This window comes from Camelus bactrianus, chromosome 22 (genome assembly GCF_048773025.1).
Source record: "Camelus bactrianus isolate YW-2024 breed Bactrian camel chromosome 22, ASM4877302v1, whole genome shotgun sequence".
NCBI lineage: Eukaryota > Metazoa > Chordata > Mammalia > Artiodactyla > Camelidae > Camelus > Camelus bactrianus.
This window is the reverse complement of record NC_133560.1, coordinates 13,755,896-13,783,221: the sequence shown is the minus strand read 5'-3', so window position 1 is coordinate 13,783,221 and position 27,326 is coordinate 13,755,896. Positions and strand designations below refer to the sequence as shown.

Here is a 27,326-nt window from a genome sequence, read left to right as displayed (position 1 = left end):
TAATTAGATTTGTCTATTTATTTATTTTCAGAGGGAGAACTGGGGATTGAACCCGGGACCTGGTGCATGCTAGGCAAGCACTCTACCACCTGAGCTACGCCCTCCCCCTCAAATTTTTAAAAGAAGCCACCCACTTCTCCCCACCACACACACAGTGGAGGAGGGGAGCTGCAGTTCAGATTAGTTGGCCAGACTTGACTCAGGAAGAAGAGAGTGAGTGGAGTAAATGTCTACGGAACCCTGAACCAGGCATTTCCATGAACAGCGTGAAATCTTCATTAAAGCCCTGCAAAACAAGGATCATCATTCCTACTTAACAGGTGAGAAAGCTGCAGTTTAGAGAGATGACATGACTTGCTTAAGATTCCCCAGGCTTACAGCCAGAAATCAAGTGCACAAAATCTATGGCCTTCCACTGAGGTCTGTGGTGTTGGTTCCTTTACTCTGAAAAACCTGCTCTCCAATACGAGGCTAATTAACTCATTGCTAGGATGAAACCCTGAGGATGGGAACGGACCCCCTGGAAACCGGAAGATCACTTCCAGAATCTTACAGGGTCCAGCCCTTCCTCAGAGCCAATTCAGCCTCAATAAGGAACCCTTGGAGCCTCCTTACCGGGTATCTGTCTCCCAGGATCAGGGACAGGGCAGGGGAAACTTGGCCTCTTTCTTTGATACGAACATTCCCACATACAGAGATTTGCATCTCTGTTTATAGCATGTCTGAAGCTGCTTGAAGTGGGACCATCAGTGGAGAAATGGCATGGAAAAAAACCTGCTGAAGAATGTCCCTGAGCAGCAGATGGGTTCCTGGGCCAGTGGGACAACACGGCAAGTCCCAAAGCAACGTGGGAGGAAGGACTAAGGGAATGTAGGAGGGAAGGTGACACCTGGTGTCGGAGGACAAGGGAAAAAAAGCACGAGACTAACTGTAGTGGGTAGTGAGGTTCAGGAAACAGGTAGCAGTGACAGGGGGCACCTGGCTTGCTTGGGATCCCAAAAGGCATTAAATAGGGATCTCGAGTTGTCTTAAACTGCTGGGGCTGTCATAACAAGGTACCACAGTCTGGATGCCTTAAACAACAGACAGTTACTTTCTCACCGTTCTGGAGGCTGGAAGTCCAGGTGAAGCCTCTCTCCTTGGCTTGTCAGTCAGTGGCTGCCTTCTCCCTGTGTCCTTGCATGGCCTTTGCTCTGTGTGCCCAAGGAGAGACTTCGATTGAGAGAGAGAGGGAGCGATCTCTGGACACCCGTCCTATCAAATTACAGCCCCACCTTTATGACCTCCCGTAACTTTAATTACTTCCTTAAAGGCCCTGTCTCCAAACACAGCCTCCAAATAACATTTGAGGGGTAGGGCTTCAATATTTGTAATATGGGGAAGCACAATGCAGCCCATAAGGCTAGAGCTGTTGGAGAACTTCCAGCTGAAATGCCCGTCTTACTGGCTTTAGGGAATTGACTGAGGGGAGCAATGGGCAACTGAAGTCCCTGCACAGAGCTCCGCATATTGTCCCCTCCTGCCACCTTTCTTCTTACAGTCAGTGTAAGATCACAAGGGAGCTGAGAATTAACAGCAAACACAAAGGCTGTGGGGTGTGTCGGAGGAAGGGGAGGGGGCGGGGGCGGGGGGAACTTAGCTGGGCTTCTAAGGGGACTGGTTCAAGGGCTGGGAGCTGGGTGGAATTTCCTGCTGAGGTTCAGAGAAACTGGCCGCAGCTGAGCTCAGCCCAGCAGGTGCAGTGAGGCAGGAGGCTGATGCTGAAAGACCAGGTTAGATGGACTCCGAGCCAGCGGGAGGCAGCGGGAGCCAGCGGGAAGAGCACACCCCGACCCTCACTCTCACCCCGATGTCCGTCAGCCTCTGCCGCCGCGATGCCTCTCAGGATGAGGGGAGAAAGAACGGGGAGGGGGGGAGATGAGGACTTTGGCCAAAAGGGACTGTTTTAAACCGGAAGAAACTAACTTCTTTTCAACTGGCAGGTTCCGTCCCAGCCGCAATCCTGCTACCGAGCACGAGGCCTTAGCACATCTGAGCTGCACTTGGATTCTGCCACGCTTGTATTTATCAAACACTTATGATGTCCCAGGCATAGAGCTAAGCATTTATTTGACTGTAAAAAGTATTATTTTAAAATTAGTAAGGAGAACATACCAGGAAATACTGAAACGTGAACGTTCAGGCTAACATCAGCTGTAAAACTAACACTGGCCTCCCCGCTACCAGCTCCAGGGAGTGCCTGAGCGCCCCTGGCCGGTGGTCCGCCCCTTCCTCTTCCCACCCCTGGTTCTGCCCACCTACGCCCTGAAGGGGCTCACAGGCATGTCTGTAGACTCCCTGTCCTCAAATCAAAGAACTGACCCCTGCCCCTTCAAACAGCCTCCTTGAAGCCCCTTGGGACTAGAGTTGCAAACTGGGAGCATGGTCCCCTCTCAGGATGACGAGCCTGGGACAGAAAATGGAAGTGGAGCTGGGCTGTTCAGGCTGGGCTCCTAGTGCCTCATGCGCGGTCTAGAAGGTGGGGGCCTGGGCTCCAGGGGGCATGGCGCTTGGCCCCTGTGGACTCCTTGCCCTCTGGGGCAAGGTGCAGACAGAGGAAAGCCAGAATGCTGTCTTCTAAAGTACTAGGTCCGGTGGGGAGGTGTGGCTCAGTGCTAGAGTGCGTGCCTAGCATGCACAAGGTCCTGGGTTCAATCCTCAGTACCTCCATTACAAATAAATAAATAAAAACCTCATTATCTCCTCTCCCCCAAATTAATTTTAAAAAGCACCTCCATTAAAAATAAATAAAAACCTAATTCCCCCCCCCCACAAATTAATTAATTAAAAAAAAGTATGAGGCCCATGGCAGGGGCCCCAGTCGCTCACCTCCGAGAGTGGCCCCCTTGCCTCTCCACCCTTCCAAACTCTTCCTCCTTAAAGAGGCAATACTAACTCTTCAAAGTCATCTTCTCAGCCCTTAGGCTCTCGGGAAATTCCTCTTGATTCCTGATCTGATGGAGACATCATTTACTGTGCAGGGATCCCGTGCCAGGTGCTCCCAGGCACCTTGTTTCACTGACTCCTCACAGTACCACTGGGAGGCAAGTGTCCTTACCCCCAATATCACAGGCGAGGAAGCCGAGGCTCAGGGAAGTGGCAGGAATCACCCAAGGTGTGACAGAGCTGGAGCAGAACCATATTCATTCTCTAAGTCAGTGAAACTAAAACCAGAGGCACTCGGGGGAAGGAGACCTGGCGCTGGTGTTTGGTGAGCCTCCCAGGTGATTCTGATGTTGACCCAGGGCTGACGCCACTATTTAAAGCCCCAAACCACTGTTGCCGTCGGCTGGGAAAGGCAGCCTTAGGACAGTACTTTAAATAACTGCTCAGACAGCCGAGCTTTTCTGCGGGGCGCCTGTGACAGCCCAGACTGCTCCTTGAGATTCCAAAGAGGAGGAGGGTTGATGTCTGTGGCTGAAGACAAAGTTACTGATATTCCCCCCACCTCTGACCCCTGACTGAACTCTGCCTACAGTGTTTGTTCGTAAGGAGCTCAGCTGAGCTGGGAGAGAGCGCTGAGCTGCGGGCTGTGGGAGTAGCTCAAAAGGCAAGGAGCCCAAAATGAGAGCGTTCAGTCTTCAGTCACTTACTGTGGTGGGAAAAGCAAGAGGCTGAAACTGGAGAAGGCACCAATTCCCCTGTTCTATATTCCCCCCCATGGAAAGGCGCCCCAACCCAGGGTCAGGCGGGCCAGAGCATCGCGGGGTCCTCTCACTGCTGAAGGAGACCTCGAACAAAAGGACCCAGCATTTTATGGACCCTGAGGCAGCTGGTGAGGGGACGAGGTGGGGGAGGCGAGGAGTGAAAATGTCTTTAAGGTCTGTCCCTCCCTTTATTTGCTATTTTTTTAGCTCTAATTACTTACATACATATTTTAAACTGTTACGTCTTTTTGCTTCATTTTATGATTACATAATGACCCCATCCCTAATGATGGCATTTGTCTTCAAGTTAACTTTGCTTGTCTTAATAAAGCTACATAAGTTTTCTTTCGGCGCTGGCCTGATCTTTTTTTTCCTTTTTTATTTCAAACTGTCCAGGTTCTTTTAACATCAATTTTGAAAAAGCATACAGGTGTTTTTTTCCCCCTTTTAAACCCAATCAGACAATTTCCTTGAACTGGCAAATTTAGTTTACATATATTGTTCATGGAGATATTTGCACTTTTTTCTATGATTTTCTAGTGTACTTGCAGTTTTTTCAGTTTTTCTATGTTGATTGCTCTTCCTTGTTTAAATGTTATAACCTAATTATTAAAAATTTTATTTAGATAGCGTTCTAGTGTCATATACGACTTGCCCAAAAGGAAGAGGTTAAAAAAAAAAAAGCACTGACGAGTAGGGTGAGGAGAGCTAGGGTTGAGTTTTAGTTCTATTAATAACCTGCTGTGTGACGTGGGTCAATCTAATTGACCTCCCTGAGCCTTATTCCTCCTTGTAAAATCCTGAGCTTGAATCAGCAGTCTGAGATTCCTTCTAACTCTTGGATTCTCGATGCCTAAACCTGCCGGGTCACTGGCTCTTGGTGTGTGAAAAATCCTAGGGCTTTTCTAATCTGAAGTGTGCTCTTAGACTAAGAGTCTTTTTTAAAAAATTGTTAATTAAAACGATTTTTTTCCAGCTTTATTTGGATGTCTCTTTAAGATTCAAGATAGCCTTCTTTCCTTTACAGCACTGGGAAGATTTCGGACTAAAGTAGCATTATGGAAAAAGAATCCAGGAAAAAATAGAATGTCAGTGATTTAGTTTTCTTACACGTCAGAAATTGAACTATAAATTCCATAATCAGAATCAGGAGAGGGAATAGGACACGGTGACGCAAGTGTGAGTGGCTACTGTGTTCGCCATCCAGATGCCACCCAGAACGTCTGTGATTCACAGGAAGAGGTCCACATAGCAACGTTAACAGGAGTTTGGAAGTTGATTCCAACCTGCGTGGATGACTTTGAGGGGTGAAGACCTCAGTGGAGGGTGTCACTGCAGATGTGGAAACGGCAAGAAAACTAGAATGAGAAGTGGAGCCTGAAGATGTGACTGGACGGCTGCAATCTGATGGTAAAACTTTAGTGGGTGAGGAGTTGCTTCTTATGGATGAGAAAAGACAGTAGTTTCTTAAGATGGGACCTACACCTGGTGAAGATGCTGTGAAGCTTGTTGAAGCAACAAAGCATTTAGAATATGACATAAACATAACTGATTATGCAGTGGCAGGGGTTAGGAGGACTGACTGCAATTTTGAGAGATGTTCTACTGTGAGTAAAATGCTACCAAACTGCATTGCATGCTACAGAGAAATCATTCAAGAAGGAGTCAATTAATGTGGCAAATTTCATTGTTCTTATTTTAAGAAATTCCCACAGCCGCTCCAATCTTGAGCAACCAAATGATCAGTCAGCAGCCATCAACACTGAGGCAGGACCCCAACCAGCTAAAAAGATTACAACTCACTAAAGGCTTGGATGATGATGGTGGTTACCATTTTTTTTTAGCAGTATTTAAAATTAAGGTATGTACATTTTTTAGACATAATTTGCACACTTTAATAGACTACAGTGTATTACAAACATAATCCTTATACTCCCTAGGAAACCAAAAAATTCATGTCTCGCTTTACAGTGGTGGTCTGGAATGAACCCGCAATATGTCTGAAGTATGTCTATAGTAGCTCTAGAGGGTTGGGAAATGAAATAAAGGTGCATACGGTGTGAACCCACTTTAACGACAGCTGTGGAAAAGATAAAATGGAATCTGGTGACAGAAAGCAGATCTGTGGTTGTCAGGGGATGGGGTCAGGAGGGGATCAACCAGGACAGAAACCAAGGGAACTTTTGGAATGAAGGAAATAGAATGGTGGTTACATGGGTGTGCAAATTTATTATATTTACTTAAATGTATAATCAAATATTGTACTTAAAACCATACCTTAATAAAGTTTATTACAAAAAATAAAACAGGTCCCAAACCAAAAGTAAACAAAACTCAGGAGTCAGTTACAAATTCGCTGCAGGGTTTTGTAGTATTACAAACAGCTATCCTGAAAACCTGACCTGAAAACATAGGTATCAAGGTTCTTTAGTCAATCAGTTAAAATGATACCTTAAAAAAAAAGCAACCCTATGTAATATGTATTCAGTTACCTTTTTCAAGTTCATGCCCTTGAATTTTCTGAATGGCGTGTTTAATATATGCTAAAAGTTAGGTTTTCCCCCACCAAAGAAATTGGGGGTAGCTGATTCCAAACTCTCGCTAGAGAAAAAGGAACAAATTGGGTTCTTCTAGGAGAACATGCCCTTATGGTTTTGGTAATCTTTGTTACTGTTTTCAGAAACTGTAAATAAAGGCTACCTTTCAAGCCCTGGCCAGAGACGTGCACTTGTTTATCTAAACGTAAGTTGAGTATTGGGTTGTATTGTGGACCTCGGGGGGGGGGGGGGGGAAGCAACATTAAATACAAGTTTTTAATGTAAAGGAGGTAGTCCCAGAGATGAGACGAGTTTTCCAAGTTTATTTTAAGAGAACAAAAACCAAACTTAAAAAACCCTCAAAAATCGGAAGTATAGGAATATCTTAAAATAGGAGTTTATAAAGGTTTTTGCATAGGAAGAGACCAACAGACTTTAGATGCAGAGACATCAGTGTTTGCTCAATACACAATACGCTCAATTGAGGAACATGTCAAAAGAAGAGACATCTTGCTTTCAAAATTTACATAGTTCTGCGTATAGAAGCCACTATAAGACCTTTGTTTCTTTTGCTTCTGGAATGGAACGTATTTGTTTAGCATGAAGCACTCAGACCCTCATTCTGTGTGTAGCCTTCAACCACAGCTGACCCTTGAACAACCTGGGGGGCGAGGGGCCCCGGCCCTCCTGGCAGCTGAAAGTCCACGAGGAGCTTCGAGCTGGCCCCGTGCTGCCCACGGCGGAGGAAGCCCTGCACGCGGTAAACCCGCGCGGCGCGAGGCCCGGCCGTGCTCCTCCGGGGCGCACACCCGGCTGCCCGCCGCACACGCGGGGGGCTCCACTACAGAGCCCGGGACTCCCGCCCCCGCCGGTCATCTCCCCGCTGTGTCACCGCCTCATACTTTTTCATCCTAGTTCCTATTCACTGAAATTTTAAAACAGAAAGGATATGTACTTCGCAGGTCACACGGTAGTGTTCACGTTTTCAACCACTCCGATACGCCTGGCGTCTAGGCAATCGTGCAGTTTGAAAACTCAAGAGGTCAATTTTCCAACCCAATTCCTCACATATTAAGATCATCAAAGCTTTTTTTTAAACAGCAATAATGCTAACAGGCGTGACTTACGAAAAACAAATGAAGTTTTGGTTTAGAGGAAGCACGTGTGAAATAACCCCGAGCGAAGAGTGATACCAAAGCACCACACGTGTTCTGGCACATCTCCCGTACAGCACATCTAGGAACCACTCTGCGGACGACGTGCATTTCTGACCTCATTTCAAGGCAAAGCAAAGCTTTCCACGTGTTAATAAACGTAAGGCAAATTCCATGATGGTCTGAACCGCATACCTGTGCTTTCTGATGTTGGGGAGGAGAGTGGGGAAAATCTACAGTTACTCCCACCTTACACAGGCAGACGAGATCGATAAGGACACTTTCTCCACAATTAATTCACTCGCGTATTTTCACTGAATGCCTTCTCTGTGCCAAGTACCGGGAATACACAGGTGAACACGACTTTACAAAATCCTTGCTCTCAGAGTTTGCATTCTACTATAGTTGATTTCAGTTAAAACCTTACATTTAATTGAAGTGGAAACGTGGGAATATAACATATAAAAAAAAAAAGATAATATAGTAAACAACTTAGAGAATTTATTTGCAAAGTAAGAAATAAAAAGCATGATTTTAACACTTATTTAGAATATGAACAAAACTAGAAAAAGTTAGACTACATAAAAGGTACAGAGTCCTGAAGTTGGCTTAATGGCCATATAATACCAACAAGCAAAACCCAAGTTTCTTTCATGCAAATAAGCCTTAAGGAAAAGAGAACAGGAATGTTTATAGAACAGACCACAACAAATATTTTAAAAATTTATATAAGAAACTGTACATAAATGAAAAAATAAATTAGACAATTTACAAGAAATGTTTTATAGGTTATAATAGGCTATAACTTAGTTTATTATGAATAAAATTTGTAGCACATTATACATTTTTACATCACAGATTCAGTGTTAAAAGAATTCCAACAAGACAGAGCTTAGACTTGGCAAGAACAATGCAATAGATAGAATAAGGCAACTTAGACAGAAATGGCTTCTGTAAGTAAAATTAACACATATAAACTTCAACGTATGATTTGGTCGATACCTGGGCAGAAGACAAAAGTCATTCAACTTCAGTTAAAAGTCCAAGTTTCACTGTAGTTCAAATAAAGTCAAAGCACATAATGTACATAAAAACGATAAAACCATCTTAACCTCACTTATATCCACATTCCATTAATTATATTTGGGACAATGAGACCAGAATATTGATGTTAGGTCTATAAAGTTATCTTTTGTTTCCAAATGTTGTAAACTAAAGAAAAAAAGTGGCAAATTTCAAATGGCTGCATATTTGTGACAATTACCAACTGTGTGACGTGTGAGATCCCGATGATTCAGAGACAGCATGTAAAGCTAAATTAATCTCAAACTACCTGCATTATTATATATGTATATTTTACAAATTATAAAAAACTGAAATGTTTTCTTTGAAAGCTACTCGTACTATAAGCACTGCTATGTATGAAAAATGTTAAGAAATAGGAAAAAAATCAGCAATATCTTAGATTTGAAATTTAGCTGCTTATTTATACAACTCAAAACCTTGAATTTTACCTTCATTCACTCCTTTGAAAAATACATGCCTCATTAGTTCTTCTGAACATAAAATGACTGGCAGCAAGAAGACTGAAAATCTAAAACCAGAAATAACCTTTTGACTACAGAAAGAGTCAGAATGTAAAGATTTTTAGGGTTTTTTTTTTTCTTAAAAGGAAAAAAAAAATTGGTTTCCTCTCAAACACATCATTCAGCACCAACTGTTGTACCTGAAGTCCCAGTATCAACTCACTGGTACATTTATTTTACATAGTAAGCTGGAAATACCACACACATGTCCAATCTGATTATTCTCAGGCAATCCTAAGGATAAAGGTATTTTGGGTCTTTATCCTATTTGATGTAGATGACTACACTCCATTTCAACTCACTTGCAGGCAATTAAAACTGTGCTTTATACATTCCACTATGAACTGTGTTTGACAAAAGCAGTAAATAACTCCAGGAGGGGTTTATCCCACATCCATCCCCACTCAGAATGATCAGAAGTAAGAAACAGCTTAAAGAAAAGGGCCGCTAAAAGAACCCCCAATATACCTAATTTCAGACATCCATAAATTTAGTGGTATGTTTCTTTTTGTACAATGGGAAAGTTATAATAATGCCCATATAATGCTGAAGTTATAGCACAATAAAAATTAGATACCTTTACAGATTAAAGCACATACACATCCAATTTTTTATATATATACACAGATATAAACCCTTCATATTACTTTAAGGTATAGCTACTACTTGGCCATTACAGGCAATAACATAACATTATGAGAGAATAACTAACTAGTGGTTTGGTGAGAATCCGAAATCTAGTACCTCTCAACATATACAAATAAAATGAACTCTAAAACATGACGCTGAATGTCTGAAAGAATTGTTTTTGTCATTTCAAACGCTGCAATGAACAGAGCAACTGCCTTTCTCAAGATCCTGATCATTATCCAGTCACTTCCCGCTGAAAACAAATCAAACCCTCATTTCACAAATAAAAAAAAATAATATTCAGAGAAGTCAGACCAGTGGCTGGTGCCTTTTCTGTTACAATATCAAGTTATTGACCCCACGACCACTGAAGACAGGTAACAGGAACAACGGGACTGCTTTAAGAAGACACTTGGGCTTCGTGGAAGTGGAAATCACTGAAAATTTAGATACGGTCGAAAAGCTGGGATGGTTTATTTTTCACAGAACCATTATCTTCAATAGGCTATTCAAATACCTTAAAGGAGGAAAAAAAATTACTCACATTTTGGGGTCTTTGCTGATCAACTACTAGGCTCAGTAGAAATATAAAACATTAAAAACAGGCAGTGATACAGATAAAGCACATTATTTTCTGAGGTTATCTGATGATAGAAACAAAGCTGGCTGAATCCCTTCCGCAGTAGGATAAAATACCCTAAAATAAACAAGCTTACTGGGAAAACAGGACATCGACTGACACTTCATGGCATATCACGTCTCATAAAGACAAAGAGCACGACTACAAAAATGTGGTATGTTTCTCATATTCGTTACACATACCACAAAACAGTGAGTGAAATGCAAAACAACGCATCACTCATCTTTCTAGTGATTATCCTTTATCGGTTTTCACATGGCTTTAAAGGAGAAAGAATTTCTAAACTACATTCTCAGATGCAAGAGACTAAAAAGGATAAAGTGCTCAACAGAAAAATGTCACGCTGAACAAAATTTGAAAAATTTTGCACATAACAGGTAGAGTGGCTATAAAGGACATCTGGAAACTGCTGCCTTGCTAAAGCTTTCCACCCAAGCATGCAACCTTCGAAATCAAGGCAAGATGGGATGGACTGCTCTTAGAAGGCAGGGGTACCGCTGGACACAGAGGAAAACCTTCTCCCTTTGAGCTGCACCATTTTTCTTACAGAAATGGACTTTCAAGAGCTGGTACTTACAATATACCAATCACATTTGCACACAAAGGTAAAAAAAAAAAAAAAAAAAACTCAGGAATCTTCATAGTCTAATATTTGGCAAATAACCTGAACCTCTAGGACTGTCAGATACCATGTGTATTACTGGTGACGGCACTAACTTTACCTAAACTAAGAGCCCACCTATTTAAACTAGAGCAGCTGAGCGAGCATGCCCGCATCAACAGGCAGGGATGTCTACTAGCACTTTGTCTTCGGAGGCGCTGGGGTGTAGGACCAAAGGCCACTGGTTCTGAAAGTCTCGTTAAAAGGCAATCAATCTTTTGGGGGAAGGGGTAGTGGTGGTGGGAAGTTCTAGACCCTGTGTTCTTTACCAAGCCCCCAGAACAAACTGAGACTGCTCCTTGCGTTAGAAAATGTTACTGCAGTTTTTTAAAAATGAAAATTAAATCCAAAGTTACAAAGAAGATTCTCTTTGTGTACATGGAACTCAGTGAAGAATTAAAAGGGTCTCTTTATTTAGTCCTTTAAAATTGGCTTCTCAAAGTTCAATTAGATAAGGTGGGCAGGGGGGAGAATTAAAGTCATTAAAATCATCAAATTTACTTCAGTGAAGGAAATACACATTTTGAAGACAGATGAGGATGGTCAGGATGTGTCTTGAGCAACTTTATCGGTATCATTAGAAAAATGACACATACTATGCTGAGACGGCAGGAGGCGATACAAGGTGTTTTTGGAATGGTCAGAAATATAGCTGGACGGAGTGAAATAAACCAGGCCAAATGAGGTCCTTCTCATCGCTCTTCATGAATTTAAAAAATAAGGTTCCCATATGGTCCCCTCTCTAACATTCTTTAAAAAGCCCGTATTAATGAAGTTTTAGTGAATACATGATAGTGTTCATCTTGAAGGGCTAGTTCCAGAACCTGCACTAACACAGGAACCACTACCCAAACGTGGCTACTGAGAACGTGCAATGTGGTTAGTCTGAGTTGAGTTGTGCTGTAAGTGTTAAATATAACGCTGGCTTTGAAGACTAGGCCCCCCCTCCCCTCAAAAAACCTCCCAAATACCTTTTTATAGCGATTCTATGTTGAAATAACGTATCTGACATACTGGGTTAAACAGAAATACGTAATTTAGTAATTTTTGCTTTCTAAATGTGCCTACTAGAAAATGCAAAATTACAGGTGGCTCACATTTCTATTAGCACTGTTCAAGAACATAAGAGCCTTGAGGCATTAGGTTGACTGGGATTAGAACCGAAACTATTTACCACCACTGTATGCTTACAAGCGTTTTCCTGAGGTCATAATAAAAAACTGGTGGCCTTCATCACAATTCTGTACAATTATTAGAAATGCTTTTTAGGATTACTCCAGCAAGTCTAGATTCTACAAGAGAAAAGCCAAGCGCAACAGTGGTGAGACAGCTGTTCACTTCATGTGCATTTTAGCAGGTAACTTCAGTTTCAAAAGAGAAAAAGGATGCATCACAGTTCCAAATTAACGAAAGTATTGATCAAACTAACTCATATATACCTTGACCTTTCCATTTCTTTCTTAAAGACGGCCCCACGTGTCTAACTGCCAATGTACAGTCTGCCACAAGTATAAAACGTGAAGTTTCTCATTTAAACTAAAACTTTTTTGTACAGATGCCCAAATCATCAGACTCTAAAATAAATTAAACAGATGGCTTTTGGCTGAAATAACTAGTCACTAAAATGGAAACATTAAAGTAGAAATGTTTAGTCACTGCAGGTTTTCAAAATGACCGCTGACTGACATGAATTCAACGCTCCAAAGATTCTAAATTCTAAAAAATTACCTTCACAGGCTTTTCCCTCTAAATATTCACTCTTATTATTTATATGTTCAAGTCTATAGATAAAGAAAACCAAATTTTAAGTATTTGAGCACAAAATTTGAAAACTATAAGGAGAAATGTCTCTTTCAAGCACCTCTTAAGAGTCAACTAAAAATTATTCTCTCTGGAGCAAAACTGTGTTCTGTAAAAACACATCATAATACTTCCTTCTTCCTGTAATGTAAACAAGTTTCAAGCTCTTCAAAGCACATCCAGATTTACTGGTAATTTAAGGAGGTGAATATTTTTTCCCAAGTCTTTGAACTTCCTAAACTGCTAATAGTCTTGAAAAACTTCGCAGCACTACTGGACCTCCAAAATGTTACTGCCAAAGGAAAATTCTGAAAAAATGTATGATTATAAAAAATGACTTCAAAATAGAGAATAAATTCCAAGGCAAAAGAATTTATAAATTTTGTAACTATAATGCTTTTATTACCAGAATGTACGCAACACTGATCCTCTTATGATTCTGCAGGACTGCCTCAGACTCCCCCCGCTTCAAAACAACTCATCTTTTGGATTTCCGTAACATCCGTTTAGAATAAATGATTTTGTTGCTGTTCATAACAGAAGAAAGTCTTTAGCTTGGTGGTTCAGACCTAATTAAACAGAAACTGCTAAGTTTGGGGCTAAGATAAATGCGGCACAGAAAGAGCACAAAACCCTATCAATATGAACATATTCCATTAGAATGGCCCTGCCCTGGGACTTCACTGAACGGATTTCCAAATACATAAGTAAGCCTCCAATTATTCAACATTTTTAAACGTACTGATTAACTCAAAACACAAAAAGTGCTGTATCGCCAATCATGTGCATTTTCTAGGATTCATTTTAAAATTCAGGCTAATGTTTAACAACAGTATTTCAATTCAATTATGGCATTTGAAAAAGGTTATACTTCTGGGGAAAGATCACATGAGCATGCTTTTGGGGAGAAGATATGTCTAGAAAACAATAATGAATAAGTAATATTGCCTTAACAATTCTAAAAATCACATAAAAATCATCTTTGATTGCCATTTCCCTAAGCTTTGATACAGAGTATGTTACTGTCCACTTACTAGTAACCAAGACATACAAAGAACAGACTTGTAACAAATACTCAGAATCAATTATTTTCATGAGCTAATAAGCATTTCTGAGACTTTTAAGATTCACGTTTGAACATACAGTACTGCAACGTTGGCTACATAAAATAAATAGAAAATCTTTTTGAGAGGAAGCTCCACAATCAGAGGCTGTGCTGCATTTAAGGATTTAACACTGGCTATATACAAAAGGGAAAGCATTTCCACCAGAAACACCTTACGTTACCGGAGCTCCCTTTTTAATACAGCGACAGTAGCAGCTCACCATCTTGACCTTTACAGATCAACAGGCATAGTGCCACTCTCTCATCCTTTGGTTCCCAGTGACAAATAATGCAGTAATAATGCCTCTGGTTTTCAGCTCCTCTTCGATGACATTTATTAGCAGAGAGAAACCTGATGCTTTAGCTGAAATTTGGCAGCCCAAGGAGTGCACCAACTGCTCCAAAATAGCCCTGTGTGATTCAAAGACAATTACTCATGTAGCGCAGCTTTGAAATTAGCATGTAATATTAACACTATTAAGAGCGTGTATTTGTGTGCAGTCTATTTAAAGAACACCTATTCAGAAATCTACCAATCTCTGTGTTGTCAGCAACTGTAAAAAATTTTTTAAAACTATATTCTCAATATATACACTTTTGAAATACATATTTTTATAAAGTGTTGGCCTTTAGACACTAAAGCTTCCAGGACGATTACTGCAATTCTGTGTTCCCCTCCCTTTTCCTCAAGAAAATGCCTTTGGCTCTGCCTGCCACTCCCACAGCACTCAGCATGCCAGAGGGAGCTGCACGAGGTACACATTCTGACCTGTATAGTGACAGCAGTGACAATGACACACGGAAGCTTCTAAGAGCAGAACAAATACTCAGGATCTGTGTTACTGAAATGCTTATTAGTAAAATATCCATTTGACCAGAAGCAAAATAATTCCAGGGAAACTTACTGAATCCAAAACATTACGTGAACTGGTATTTGCTCAGAACAGAATTTAACTGGATAGAGTGAATAAATAGGAAAAAAAATCTTGCAGAATAACCTCTCTCAGGGGAGAAAAAACAAACAAAAGAAAACAATTGAACAAACAAATCCACTGAAGACACAAGCAGCCCCGGTATTTCAGGAGCTCAGACCTGCTACTGCTCTCTTAGTCAGACCTGTGAAGCTCTCATCTCACTGGGATGCCCGCCAGGTTACAGAAACCCCGACCCCAACCCAAAGGGAAGAGAGGGAATCCACACACCATTCAGGTAAGATGCAGTTTTATACTTTACTTGTAAGTACTGGGCCAGAAACAACATATGAAACCTGCATAAAAAAAGCATGCTATTAAAATTCACAAAACAGTATTTCTGCATCATACCTCATGCTCTAGAAACAACGCTTTCAGTTGACCTTTTGACCAGTAATCCAGTGCATATGCCAAAAGTTTCATTGAAAGAGTATTGACACGTAGAAAGTTTCCAACAAAGACAACTCTGTTTATTTTCTAAAAGAAAAGAACAATGAAAATGATTTGAAAAAAGCATTACCAAGATTTTACAACACAGTACAGTTTAGAAAATCTCTACTTACAAATGTAAACGACGACTACCTTTTGTTAGTGCCTACTGCATTCCTGCTATGTGCCTCCATAATCCCGAATATTTAAAAGCTAGTCTACATGTCACTGTAATTGTCAAAGCCCATAGAGGGTACACGAAGAGGGGGCCCAAACGGAAACTGTGGACAGGGTGAGGATGTCAATGTAGGCTCACCGACTGTTAACAAATGTACCAAACTAGCACTGGACAGTAACAGCAGGGGAGGCTGTGCTTCTGTGGGGCTGGGGTGTATGTGAACCCTGTACTTCCCACTCAATTTTGCTGTGAAGCTAAAACTGCTCTAAAAAATAAAGTCTAGTTTAAAAAAGAAAAGTTCTGGAAAGACCCTAGTTAAATGATGATAGACAAGGCTTGTTTTTGAAAATGACCAATACATTCAGCAAGGTAATTTGGAGAAACATTACTGATGAGACAAAAGGAGACACACCAAGGAAAAGTATTTTAAATGTGTTTAGGGCTTAAAAAAGCTGTAAACTTGGCCAGCGCGTTGCAGTTTATGCTCAGCAATGACTCGCAACCCGTGGACTGGATCCACAGGGTTGGAGAGCCACACTGCCAGGTATGCCAGGTATCCAGCCCCAGGCTTCCAGCAGCCTCTGTCCCCAGCCGAAGCCATCAAATCACTCCCTGTTAAGTTCTACTCATCGCTCTGGTTCCTCAGATGCCTCTAAGGTTAGGAAATCACAAATAAAGAACTGATGTTTGAATCTCCAGAAAACCTCCTTCTACTCTCACAATAATGTATGTATTTTTGAGTATACGCTTTTGCACACTGAGTTTGAATAGTATAAACTATGGCCTTAATTACTGTTAAATGTCAGTTGGCCAGTGAAAATCTGGACCTAGAGGGCTAATAAAAAAAGGTCCCAGATGACTGTCAACTCCTAAAGTGAAATATTTCCCAAACCTAGGTTAAAAGGCCTGCTAGTGGCTCCCTCAGCCAACTTACTCCACTGTTACTAACTCAAGAAACAGAATTCTGGATTTAAATTTAGACTAATTCAGCAGATTAATCTGAGTCTTTACACAGTTGTTCTCTCTGCTAGAGCCTCCCTTTCCCCAAACTCCTGCATCCATGATTCTCTCACTGCCTTCAAATCTTTGAATAAGGGTCACATTTTCAATCAAGCCTTCTTTAACTACCCAATTACTCAGTATTTGTCCTTTGCCACTATCTGATCTACACTCAATTCTCTTTATCTTGTTTAATTCCCTTTTCTAAAAAAAATAGCATTTTATCACCTAATACTTACTAAACTATTTATATTCATTTACTACGTCACTAGAATGGCCACAAGCGCCACAAAGTCAGGGATCTCTGTTTTCTCCACGAATGTATCTCAGAAGTGCCTAGAATAACGCCTGGCACATGATACTCTGTAAAATATTTATTTCAATGAATAAATGAATGGATGAACAAATGAACGATTCCTTCAAAAAAGCAAAATTCCCAACTCATTTAAAGTATTTGATATTTATAAAAGTTAAATGGGCAAATACATCTATCACAAGAAGGCAGAATTATATACATAGTCTTCTTCAAATAAAAATAACCTGACTATGAGGTAAATCTAGCAGTACATGCTTTTTATAAGAACGTATCATTCAAATGTCACGTGAAGAACAGGTCTCAATGCCTTCATAGCCCTGTACAATGCTGCTTGATCCATTTGCAACAAGGCAGCACTGTAAAGAAGCCGAGGGCAGTGAGCAAGCTTCCAAGTACTCCACTAACCAAATGCTACATTAACACCAAAAAGCCCTCCCACCTCCGATCACCTGTTACCTCAAACTGGCTTACTGTTTAGAAAGAATTTTCTTTCATAATTTCAAGGTATTTAGGTTGTGTACTTCTGAAAAGATCTCTGAATAAACATGAAATATAAGTTATCTATTTGTCCTATTTCCAGTTTGAATTATCTGCTACTTTCCTTAAAGGCAGTGTAACAACTAGGTAGGTAACATACGTACTAATGAGTCTTGGGATTTAACGGATTCAGAGAGCTCAATCCTAGAGGCCTCCTTAAGGAACATGAGGAAGCCTGCGTAGAAGCCTATGTAATGAAACTCCAACTCACATGTTTCACGTGATTAAAAAATTTTCTTACCTCATTAACAGCACACATCCGTGCCACAGAACCAATGTTATTGGTGATAGTAACTAAAGTAGCTCTCGCTAGATCTTCTTTACTGACAGATTCTCGTTTCTCCTTATAAATCATATTCCCAAAACTGCAGAGAAGTGATAAACAAAATCAAATCTGCTGATGACAAGCAACATTTCATACATTTTGGGAATACAGCCTACAGATAAATCTACGCATATACAAAAGAAGGTATATACATGGACAAGGTGACTTACTGACTCAATGAACTGCACATCCTGGAAAAACCCAAACACCCATCAAACTATGATACATTCACACAGTGAAATACCATGAAGCTGTTAACAAGGAAGGGAGGGAAGAAGAAGGGAAGGGAGGAGGATGGAGGGGAAGGAGGGAGAAAGGGAAAGGATGAAGGAGGGAGGAAAGGAGGGAAAGAAAGAGGCAGGCAAACAGGCTAGGCTACACTGCTGTGGTGGACGATACAGCCACCCCTCTCATCCACGGGGGACTGGTTCCAAGCTCTTCCTCGGATGCTAGTATCTGTAGATGCTCAAGTCCCTTATATAAAACAACGGAGGATTTGCACATAACCTATGCATATAGTTTAAATCATCTCTAGATTACTTATAACACTTAATACAATGTAAATACCATGCAAATAGTTGCCTGTAGGCAGCAAATTCAAGTTTTGCTTTTTGGAACTTTCTGAAATTATCTTTTTTTTTTATATATATATATATATATATATTCCATCTGAGGTTGGCTGACTCCGCGGATACAGAACCAAGGACAAGGAGAGCCAACTGTATATAATATGCTGTATAATGGTATATAAATGTTACCTTTTAAAAGTTACCTTCTATAAGGGGAGGATGAAGAGATGTATCTGCATAGAGAAACACTGGGAGGATACTCAAGAATTAATAAAATAATTTCTTATAGTGCATTTAAGGGAGACTTCTTAATGTACATTTAATTTTAAAACTATGTGAATATTCAAAACTTAGAACTAAACTGGTAAGAGGAAGCCCCCTTACGACTTCCTGATATATCGCTTTCTAAAAACTAAACAAGAAACCTTAATTACAACATAAACGTTAAACTTACCTAGATGCTACAGCCCAGCCAGGCAGACCAAATCTTTCATAATCGCCTCCGTAAATATCACGGACCAGCTTGTCAGCTTGCGTGCTGTCACCTTTGGATGCCATTTCAAGAGCCTCTTCAAAACTCTCACAGCCAGTCAATAAACTACATAAACCCAGAAAAGTACCCCCTCCAAGGCTAAAGAAAATAAAGACACTTGGTAAGTTGCACTTACACACTGTATTGTTTCTTCACAGTAAAAGAACAGAGCACTCATTTATTCAGTAAACACACGGACAGAAAACACTGCTAAACCTAACAAAAATATATAGCAAAACTAAACTTGTCAAAGAATAAACCAAAGGAAAAAAAATCTTGTGTGGAAACATCACACAGGAGATCTTTTCTATCTTCTAGTATCTTCACCTGACACCACACACTTTGCAATTGCTAAAAACAAATGTCTCTGTATGCATGAAAAGGGAGTGTTAGAAGTTAGTTCCATATGAATTAACAGGAGAAAAATTGTAATTCTAAGGGGTTTCCACAAACTACTTTTGCAAAAGGCCTGTTTGCTTGGCCTTTTCAGTGTGATGCATGAACACTCACATGACTCAGAAATGAATACACGGAGGAAATCTATGTCAGGCTGGTCATCATGTTAAAGACAGAAATTTACATGGCTCTATTCTTTTGGATATGCTCGCAAGATAAAATTATGTCTCTCTAATCCCTAAGACCATAACCTTTGCTCCCTAGTCTCACCTAAATTTCTAACAGGTTCTATTCCTGAATCACTAGCGGAATTTAGTTAACAGACTGAATTTCTGTCTTTTTGAATTGACTGAAGTAGGTATAAACTTCCTTGTAATTCTTTGGCATAGAGTTACAATGGAGGTAGATTTTTAGCCACTACAGAAATCAAATACTAATTAAATTTAAGTATCATTGAAATAGCAGTACTGCACTAAAATTAAAATGGGATTTTTTTTTTCACAAATCAAACTAAAGTATCCTAAAATCCTTCTTTCTCAAGTCAATAAACCGGAGTCTCCAGCTTCCTTAAAAGTTGACAAAGAACCTATCAGAATCATAATGAAAATTTAAAAATGTCATTTCACATTTTCCAGGTAATAATACAGAAAAGAGCTCACATTAAATTCATTCTATAAGAATTATTTACAACGTTGCCCAACACTCCACTTAAATATGAATCAAATAAGCATGTGGTAAGGTTTAGGCTTAAAAATGTTTATATAAAAGTGAGGAAAATGCTCTGGAAAATAAAAACATTACTGGAATCTTTCCAGATTAAAAAATCACTATCATTATGGAAATTTTGATGCCAAATATAAACATTTGATGATTTTAGTTTGAGTCTTCAACACATGCCTTATAAAACAATATCTGCAACACTTTAACTTAATACATCAACATTTTTAGCTGCTGCCCAATACACATTATTTTCCCAAAGCTAGCATTAATATGATAATTTCACAATTGCTGTGTATCAAACAGTATAAATGCTGCAGTAAGAACAAAAGGCACTACCTTGTCCCAGTTACTCGTTTATAGTTGTCTTTGGAATGGACTGCTAAAATACTGACTCCTGAGCCAATGTTCACTACCAGCAGTGGATAGGGATCGTCCAGGTTAAAAGGCATCTTTTGGCATCTCTCAGGTTCTGAGGCATTAGCAAAATAATAGCACTCTGCTTGTCCATTGAAACTGACAGAATCTATATACAGCAAGCCCTTTACAAGGCAGTCAAGTTCATCCAGTTTGTGCAGGTGGAGGTTTCCAATCTGTAACAAAAACACCAAAAGGAGTTTTATAAAGTGAACAAAGGACAGCATTTAAAATACTTGACTCAATTGTCCTGTACAATTTTCATGTACTTTATAGAACTTCAAAATCATCTACTACCCACTGCATTTTCACTTGTTTCTTTTGTGTCAAAAATCTCTTAGGGACTTCATTCAGTCCAGTGGTTCTCAGTGGTAGTGATACTGCCTCTGGAGGCGTTTTTGAAATCTGCATGTACATTTTAGTTTTCAAAAAGGTGGAGAGGCGGGGAGAACCAAACTGACATTTAGTGGGCAGGGACTTAGGGGGCCGGACATCTGCAGTGGGCAGGGCAGTTGTGCCAAACAAACTATCCCCTCTCTGCGTCATCTCTGAACATTCTGACAGACAGAAACCTAGCCTCATGTTTTAAAAACTGAAGAGAAAGGGCATCCCTTTCAGGCTTTGAAGTGAGGTACCTACTGTGCGAAAATCTTTTTCAAACTTGTAAGCACCACCTCCTGTAGCACATAGCACCGTGTGTAATGTTGAGAAGTTTTTATCTCTTCCCATTTGGATAAAAGTAGGCAGGTCCTGGGTTGGAAATCTGATAAAGTGCAAGTTCCCTCTCCGGCCAAAAAGTGTTAAATCCTTCAGTTCAAGGTGTACATCCCGAATACCAGTGGATCCATATGCTACATTAGAAGTCAAATATTTCCGGATACTTTTTAAGCTCTCAACTTCTTCTTGTTCTTCCTCTGCTGTGATATCAATAGGTTCAAAGTATGAGAGCTTCACTAAAGTTCCCCCAATGTCCATGCCAAACCATGGGAAAGCTGTGGATAAAAAATAAATAGTAAAAAATACACATCTTGATTTTGGAAATGCCAATTAGGAACTAGTTAATCAGCCACAAAGTTACCCCGAATCATGCATTCAGTCAATAATAGGTAAGACATAAGACACATCTGCTATGTGCAATTCACCCTTTTCCCTTCAAAGGGCTATTCTGTGTATTTTCTAAAAACCCATAACCTAGGATGCTTGGAGCTGGACCAGGGTCTTTTAATTCCTGGCCTGGCAGGCATTCCTTTTCATTTATTAAATATTTATCCTGTGCCCCAGGGGATTAGGAGAAATTTGGACCAATTCAGTTTTCATAATAGGTCATTACCTAGGATTTGAAAATGTTTCTAAAAGGCTTTTCATGTAATAAAATTAGCCTATAATCATTTCAAGTAACCCAAGGGAAAAGTACCTCCTTAAAAAGAACTTCTTCTTTGTTCATTAAACTTACTAGGCTTCTTTGGTGTATCTGGTTAATAAAATTAGCTGTTGATAATGCTGAAGTAAGTCTATTTGGGGACAGGCACACTTGGACAGGGAGCATCACCTGGGTTTGGGACTTGATGCTAAGTGGGCTATACTGACTTTGGATAAGCCATTAACCTCTCGAATCCGTTTCCTTAAGTCAATTCTCTGAGATCTTAATCATTACGATAGAGACTCAAAAATAATTAAAACTTAAGATACACAGGTTACAAAATGCCTAACAACATGTATTTAAGTTTTTTATGTGTAAGTTGCCAAGGAAAATTAGTTCCCGCTAAGGTTCTACTTTGTTTCTTACATACCCCTATTTTACCTATTTGATATGTCTGTACCATTAGAAACCGACAGCAAACCATTCAGTGAGAAAGGATTCTATACATGTTTCTATTTCAGAATTTACATCTACTGTAATTAGTAAATTATACTGACTATGAGGAAGGAATAACTCTCATTGTCTTCTTCTGGAGAAATAGCTAATTTGTTTTTGTATTTGACACCCAAGTTGCAGATCCAGATCTACATTAAAGACAATCTTAAAAAAGACACATTTTTTTAAAGTGAAATTACTTAAGACAATAATTTGGGACGTGAAGGCAGCTTTTGCTATGCTTTTGTCACCACAGACTTGTATAAACTAAGATGCTGAAGAAACTAAATTTTTTCAGTCTTGTTGGGTGGCTAGCAACGGAAGTCACCTTAAGTAACACACTCCTAAAATTAATGATAGGACATTCAACACTCATGTCACATCTCGCCCATGTCTGCTGTCTTTTGCTGTCTGCTCTTAAAGGAAGGGTAACTAGAGATGCTATACAGCAGAACATGAATTTCTTACTAACCATAATAGACAAACCAGAACATTATAGGTGTCTTCTTTTGCACAGAGATCCTTTCAACTCAGCAGAGTTCTGAAATTCATTTCGTTATGCCAGAGAAGGCGGAGGTATAGCTCAAGTGGCAGAGCACCTGCTTAGCATGCATGAGGTCCTGGGTTCAATCCCCAGTACCTCCTCTAACAATAAATACGTAAGTAAGCCTAATTACCTCCCCCCACCAAAAAATAAATAAAAAGAATTCTCTCACCTTATGCCAGAGAAAAAAATCATCATTCAAAATGTATGAAGGAGACAACAAGAACACAGAAGACACATGTCCTTAATTATGATCCATTCCTTTCATTTAGCAGGTGGTCTAACTTTTAGTGCATTAAAGCAAATACTTTCAGGGCATTAAAACAAAACTTATGCTTGTTATTTTGTCACTAAACAAAATGACAGAGGAAGGGGGCATGGAGCTTAAACTTTACTGATTTGCAATGAAAGTACAAGGTTAAGTACAACCATGGGCCACTAACAGTTCCATGAGGTAAGAAAAATACCAGGTTCCAAAGAAATTGGGCAAATATCTGTATCTAAAGCTTTGCTGCTTCTAGCCAAGGGCCAAGGTAAAAGTAGGTCACCAGTGCATAAGCTGCCCACTTCCTCCATATAACCTAAATATTTCTCTATCTTTTGAGAAATAAAACTCTCCACTGCCAAGGCCAAAAAGAAAAGGATCAAAATGCATTTAAAGAACAAAACACATTTTCATTTTCCATAAATATAAATAAGTACTTTGATTATCTTTCCTAGACTTTGAGCATTTCCTAGATCTCTCATCTGTTTATGCGGCCTTCCAAAAATAATAGCTCCTATTCTGTTTCTCACCTGAGCCTAACAGAGCAGCCATGACTTCCATTAGGTCCCCATAAGTAACAAAAATATCCAGAACCACTACAAGCAGAGTGCTACCAAGAAATTATCTTTCTTACCAGGTAGATTAGGTATGCAAAAGAAATGCACTTGTCTGATCATCTTTTTAGATGATTAAACAGAAGATACCTAGCCACAAGGGCCGACTGTTGACTTCCAACAAGCTGTTACAAAAGTTCGGTACCTTGTTAAGTGTTGTTAAGGAGCAGGGGAGCTTTAAAGAGCTGTTTAATTGCTATTGGCCCCATGCAGATTTTAGCTCAAAGGGATCCTGTGCCAAACTAGGATTTAATTGTTCTCTAGCAGAAAGAGAAATCAAATGCTGAAAATGTTCAAAATGTTAGTGGATTATCTTAAGGAACAAAATTCTAAAATGGGCATGTGCACTGGTAGAGTACAGATATGCTTCAAGTTCTTGAATAAAAGACATTTCACTCTTCCTGATAATCATTCAAAAAAAAGTTTTTGTTCTAAAATAGACTAAGAAAAAAACCATCTTCTCACCTTCAGTATTATAATTCCTCAGAAGAGCTTCAGAAGATTTTTTTCCCCCTTTGGTAAATGAGTTACATCTAAGGGGCTATCACGACCAGTTGCACCTTATAATCTACTAGAAGTGATTGTTCTTAAGTAATGACTCAATTTACAAACAGGTCAAATTATACAGAAGCAAACAGCACACATATGACACATACTTCTCTCTGCTCTTGACAAAAACTTCAGGTACCCTACTGCTTCAGTTAGAAAAGCAGGCCCCCAAACCTATATAGCACCAAATTAAAAAAAAATGCATATAATATATATACATATATATATAATTGCTTATTATCACCTTGTTAATCCCATTAAGTGCCATACAGGTGAGCAAAACAAAGGCTGAAAAACCCCCACCTTAAAAAATCATGTCAGTTGAGGCACAGAGGTATTTAAGCAGCGTGAAAAACACAAGTAAAGGTGATCCAAACACTGCCACTGTTGTAGTTCTAGTAAAAAGTTTTCATTAGGTTAATGTTTGACTTCATCCTTCCCCTGGAGTTGAATTAACATGTAATTTCAAAAGCTTATCTTTTAGTTGCACAATCTAGAGAATGAAACCAATTCTTTTTCTTATTTTCTGGTTAAATACATGCATTGGTTTATAAGCTGTTATATATTAGTGATGGAACGAAATGTAATGTTTTCTAACAGGTGAGTAATTCTATGAAGGTATGTGAAGCCTGACACAAACAAGTGTATGAGGCACAAAGTGCATGAAAAACAAACCAAAACCAGTATGAGGCACAGCTTTTAGATCCCAGTGCTGCTCTAAGGTTCAAATGATGCAATGCATGTAAAGATAGTGTGTTACATACAAGTGCTCAGTAAATTTGTGATTATAAAAAGAAGCCCTATACAAGAACCAAAAACCAAAACAAATATATCTTTAGCTAACCTGAGTGGTTTAAAACACAGGAAGTAATACTTGCCAGTTTTATACACATGCATGTCCCCGACAGTTTGCAGCTGAAATACTTTCTTTCCCCCTCACACAAAAACAAGATATTCTTTATTTTTACTGGAAAGAATTGAGTAGACAGTCAAGTCACCTTTTATGTATAAGAAACTGGAAATGTTATTTCAGACTTCTAAATCATATCAGTTGATTGCTTTTTCAGCATAAGTCTAATGTTGATGGTCTTACAACGCACCACAATGTAGTAATAAGCAAATACACATTTAATTATCATCTTTGCTAGATAAGAAACACCTCTGACAGAGGTGGTTAAGTGACTACAAGCTTGCCCAATCTAAGTAATCAAATCACTGTCCTGGCAAAAATAAAATAATACCATAAGAGTCAGAAATATGAGCTTGTCACAGTTAAACTCATTTTACTAAATGGAAATTCTAAGACAAGCAAAGAAAATATACGTGCTGAGGGAAGATGTCCAATTGTTCTACATTACTGCATCTGTTCAAGATTCACTTAATTCAGCAAGTGTAAATTAGAAGTGTTTCTATATTACTGTCATTTAAGCCTTCACATCACTATTTTATAGACTGCTGAATAAGAACTCATTAGCTATCATTTAAAAAAAATCATCACTTAAAAAATGTTTTAATTGGCAGATAAAACTACCAGGTTAGAAAGATTTGTCTTTAAGTATTTAGACTATACCCTCCAGGTACAGAAGAAAGAACACTGGACTATGAGTCAGGTGACTTAGGGCCCTGAACCTCATTTAGCAGAGTTGGTTGGTGCAGCCTTATTCTGGGGCTCAGTAAGTTCAATTTTCTCAACAGTAAAATTAAGACCAAGTTATCTCACATTTAAATAACAATCAGCAATTTTCAGAGTGCTATCGTAGGTTGCCTCTCCAGAGAGGTTTACAAGAAACAAGATGGGCGGGAAGGGATGGTGTTAGTGCTCTGTTTTATAGCAAGAGATTTACTAGAACTGTTGGATCACTCAACAATGTAAAATGGCAAAATACCAATACAATCCTAAGATATAAGTACGCATTCCACTTTCCTAGTTGCTCTGAAGAATGGACTTCAAGTATGACAATCACAATGGCAGACAGATTAAAGAAGCCATTTACAGGAGTAAAAGGTTTTTAAAAAGCTAAAAATAAAAGGAAGCAAACTCTCTCGATCTACTCTCAAACTATGGAAAGAATTTTTTTCTTAAAGTACATGCTATACATATTCACAGAAAAATCTGAGTAGTCACCAAACTATTAATATTGGTTAGCTGAGTGGCGGCAATAGGGGTGATGTTAATCTTTTCATCGGTATTAAAAACAAACTAGTTGCTACACCAGGGCAATTACCCACTGGTCGGTGTCATGCACGTGTGTTTAAAAGTTCTAATTATAACAACAGTGACAACTCCCAGGAACCCACCGGGACTTCAAGGACACAGAAAGCTCAGAAATCAGTTTAAAAGGGTGGTAAATGTCCCCGCGCAATTTGACAGCCGCGGCCGCCCGTTTTCAACTTGACTTCAGAGGAAGCCGGGAGAGCGGACTCGTAGCTCTAAGTCTTGCCTAGCAAATCCCGAAACAAAAATCCCCCTCTAGCACCTCCCAGATCTCGAGGAGGAAGTAGGAGGGAAGGCTAGGGGGCGGCAAGCGACCGTCACCCGAGCATAGGGGGATGGGGAGGGAGCCTCGACCGCTGTGCTGAAAAGGTCCCTCCACTCGCATCCCGTGCGGGGCGCCAGCGCAGAGAGACCGGCTTTGAACCAGGCAGCCCCGCCAAGCGGCTTCCAGCCCGGGCCCAACGTGCTCTCCCAACCCGACGGGCCCAAGCCCCCATCTTACAGGGTTTCTTGGCATCCTTGATCTTCATGGCGTCGGCCTGAGGGGCGAGAGGCAGCCTCGGGTTCCGTGAGCGGAGGCTTCTGGCTGCGACTCCGGAGGTGGCTGGGCCTCTAGGGGAGGCCCGGCCGGTTCCTCCCCTCGGGCCGGGCGGGGCGGGCCAAGGGCGGGGCGGCGGCGCCTAAGACGAGGCCCGGCCCAGGGGGCGGCCGCCCCACCCCCGCGAGGGGCGGCCGGGAGCTAGCGAGCTGGGGAAGGCCGCCGGCCTCGCCGCTCCCGGGCCCCCCCCGCCGCCGCTCCAAACAAAAGGCCCCGTTCCCCCGAGCCGCCGCCGCCGCACTGAGAACTAGCCCGCCCAGGCCCAGCGCCCACGTGACGCTAGCCCCCCCCTTCTCTCCGTTCTCCTCCTGGCTGCTGGGGATTGTAGTTCCCGGGGTCGCGAGGCACCACTCTCAGGCTGCAGCCGTGCAGATGAACTACAAAACCCAGGATGCATCGCGGGTCCTCCTCAGTGGCCCCCTCCGCTTCCAGAGATCGCCTCAGAGTGGTCCCAGAGAGAGGGGGGCGGAGCTTTAATCACGCCAGCGGCCAGGCAACCAA

The 27,326-nt window shown here is 40.5% G+C and overlaps 1 protein-coding gene across 1 annotated transcript; it reads right to left on the bottom strand.

Moving 5' to 3' along the window:
- Window positions 1-7,858: 7,858 nt before the first annotated feature.
- Window positions 7,859-27,089, bottom strand: PANK3 (pantothenate kinase 3). The gene is made up of 7 exons (XM_010972241.3): window positions 26,730-27,089; window positions 20,825-21,177; window positions 20,108-20,361; window positions 18,578-18,754; window positions 17,471-17,594; window positions 15,122-15,247; window positions 7,859-14,210 (listed from the first exon to the last, which is right to left on the bottom strand). The coding sequence occupies exons 1-7, from the start codon at window positions 26,755-26,757 to the stop codon at window positions 14,160-14,162; spliced, it is 1,113 nt and encodes a 370-aa protein (XP_010970543.1). The 5' UTR covers window positions 26,758-27,089; the 3' UTR covers window positions 7,859-14,159.
- Window positions 27,090-27,326: the final 237 nt, after the last annotated feature.